This window comes from Penaeus monodon, chromosome 31 (assembly GCF_015228065.2).
Source record: "Penaeus monodon isolate SGIC_2016 chromosome 31, NSTDA_Pmon_1, whole genome shotgun sequence".
Taxonomy (NCBI): domain Eukaryota; kingdom Metazoa; phylum Arthropoda; class Malacostraca; order Decapoda; family Penaeidae; genus Penaeus; species Penaeus monodon.
Window position 1 is genome coordinate 25,011,642 of NC_051416.1, and position 2,085 is coordinate 25,013,726.

Below are 2,085 nucleotides of genomic sequence, written 5' to 3' on the forward strand. Positions count from 1 at the left end.
CCAAAGTAATATGTCACTGTATGTACTTGATTCTTACATACCCATTCCGTATGACTATATCATTCAATCCATCGACTCACGATCATTCCATGTATCGCAGTCATTGGATTTATCTGCATATACTTTCTGCATGTAATCTTTGGTAATCATGCATAATCCATATCATTCTCCATTTACAGCTCAGTTAAATGATTAAGGTACAGATTGACGTAATCGGTTGTACATCAAATAGATAAATTCATGTGTTAGAGTGAGCGAAGTTACACGTTGACAGCAAGAATTAACACATGATATTTGTCGGTATCAAGCTTTCATTATGGACGCGGGACTCAATCAGTGGCACAACTCTATTACCTGCAGCCTGAGGCCTCCTCGCTGCATCAACGCGCCGACCAATCATCGACAGCACGTGGGAGGAGCTTCTTTCCGATGGTGCGCGCTGAATGGCTAGCACCGGTATGGGTGGAGCTTAGGCGGAGCCAGTGTCACTCAGATGGCGCCGTCCCTGCCGGTGGGTGGAGCTTAGCAGCTCGGGTCAGGCCGAGGGGCGGGAGTCAGTATATAAGCCAAGGAGGCGGTAGTAAGATGTCCGAGTGACAGCAGGCTGTCAGAACAGCGAGCAAGGACGTGCTGTGTGTTTGACACGTGAGTCTCCTATCGGAGGACGTTACCCTAGTACTGTGAAGCCCTTCAGGAGGTTTCTGCAAAGACAGTGTTGTGCCAAGTGCGCCATGGCCCTTGAATTCGAGCGTCAGCAACAAGTCGCCTCAGCTGCACCAGGTCCCATGGCATCTCCAGCGATGGTCATGGCGGCTCCTATCAGCCCGGCGTTGCCGCCTACGCCGCCCTCACACGACGCCCGCAGCCCACCTCCGCCCTCGCCGCGGTCCCCACACGAATCCAAGCTGCCCCTGTCGCCTCCTCCTACGGCGCCCAGCCCGCGGTCGCTGCCCTTCAGCATCGAGAACATTCTGCGGCCCGACTTCGGCGTGACGCGCCTGCCCGCCGAACGCCCGAGCGGCATCCGCACCCCCGAGCTGCTCCTCCGCACGCCTCCCAAGACGCCCGAGTCGGTGCGCCACGACTTCCCCGTCGACCTGAGCCAGAAGGGCCTCAGCCAGAGCGAGCACGCCAAGCTGTGCCAGGCCAACGCCGCCAACAAGTACCCCGACAACCCCGAGGCCCTCGCCAACCCCAAGGTGCCCGCCGACGACAACAAGTGGCCCGCCTGGGTCTACTGCACCAGATACTCCGACAGACCTTCTTCAGGTGAGTCCTCTCCTCCAGCGTCACTGCGTGGCTAGGTAGCTAATTAGAAATCAGGTATTAACCTTAGGACTGTTAGTGCGATGTGCAAGTTATTTTCTTTGCGCTTGGTTATAAAACAAGTTTATTTGAGTAGTGTAAAAATCACAAGACAACTGATAGGAAAAAAAATATATAGGATCATAAAAAATTATGGTATCGATAGTGGTAATAACGAAATAATTTTGGATGACGGTGAGAAACGGTGTGAAGGAATCACATTAGAATATAACATAGATTAAAAAAAAGTAATTTGTGACAACGGTATATTAATTACTACTTTGAAAAAAAGAGAAAGATACATACTAATTCGAGTTTCCATTTCAAAAGATATATATCTCATAAAAAAAAAATTATTATGAAAGCTTGAAATGGTTATATGCATTTGTTCAGTGGATATTTTTTTTAAAACACAAATATAGACGTTAAAGCGTTGCGAGCATATCGATATACTCTCATAGCAATTGCGTTTATAAAATCCTAATATATTCATCCATCAATAAATTGCATACATAACTAAGCGTCGAATTTTTAGACTAGACAGTAGTGGAAAAAAAAATTAGCTCCCCACCATTCTTCTTAATTACCCGAGGATGATGTAACCGCCCGTGCTAAGTAGTCATTACCATTAGTGAAGTTAATTAAGCTAAGGTCAGAACGCGCCGTAGAGCATCCTAGGTCACCTGAGGTCAGTTCTTACAGGAGTGTTAATAGTATCAGCTATGTGTTACGCCTCCCCTGATGCCATTTATCGGGGTCATTTGCGCAGAAGTAAGGAAA

At 48.0% G+C, this 2,085-nt stretch overlaps 1 protein-coding gene across 1 annotated transcript in view; it reads left to right on the forward strand.

The window, feature by feature from the left end:
- Positions 1–556: 556 nt before the first annotated feature.
- The window catches only part of LOC119593130 (homeobox protein engrailed-1-B-like), an 11,411-nt gene continuing 9,882 nt past the window's right edge, over positions 557–2,085 (forward strand). The window contains exon 1 of the mRNA XM_037942095.1: positions 557–1,269. Coding sequence (XP_037798023.1) covers positions 732–1,269 — 538 coding nt within the window. The 5' untranslated portion in view covers positions 557–731. The remainder of the gene's footprint in view (positions 1,270–2,085) is intronic.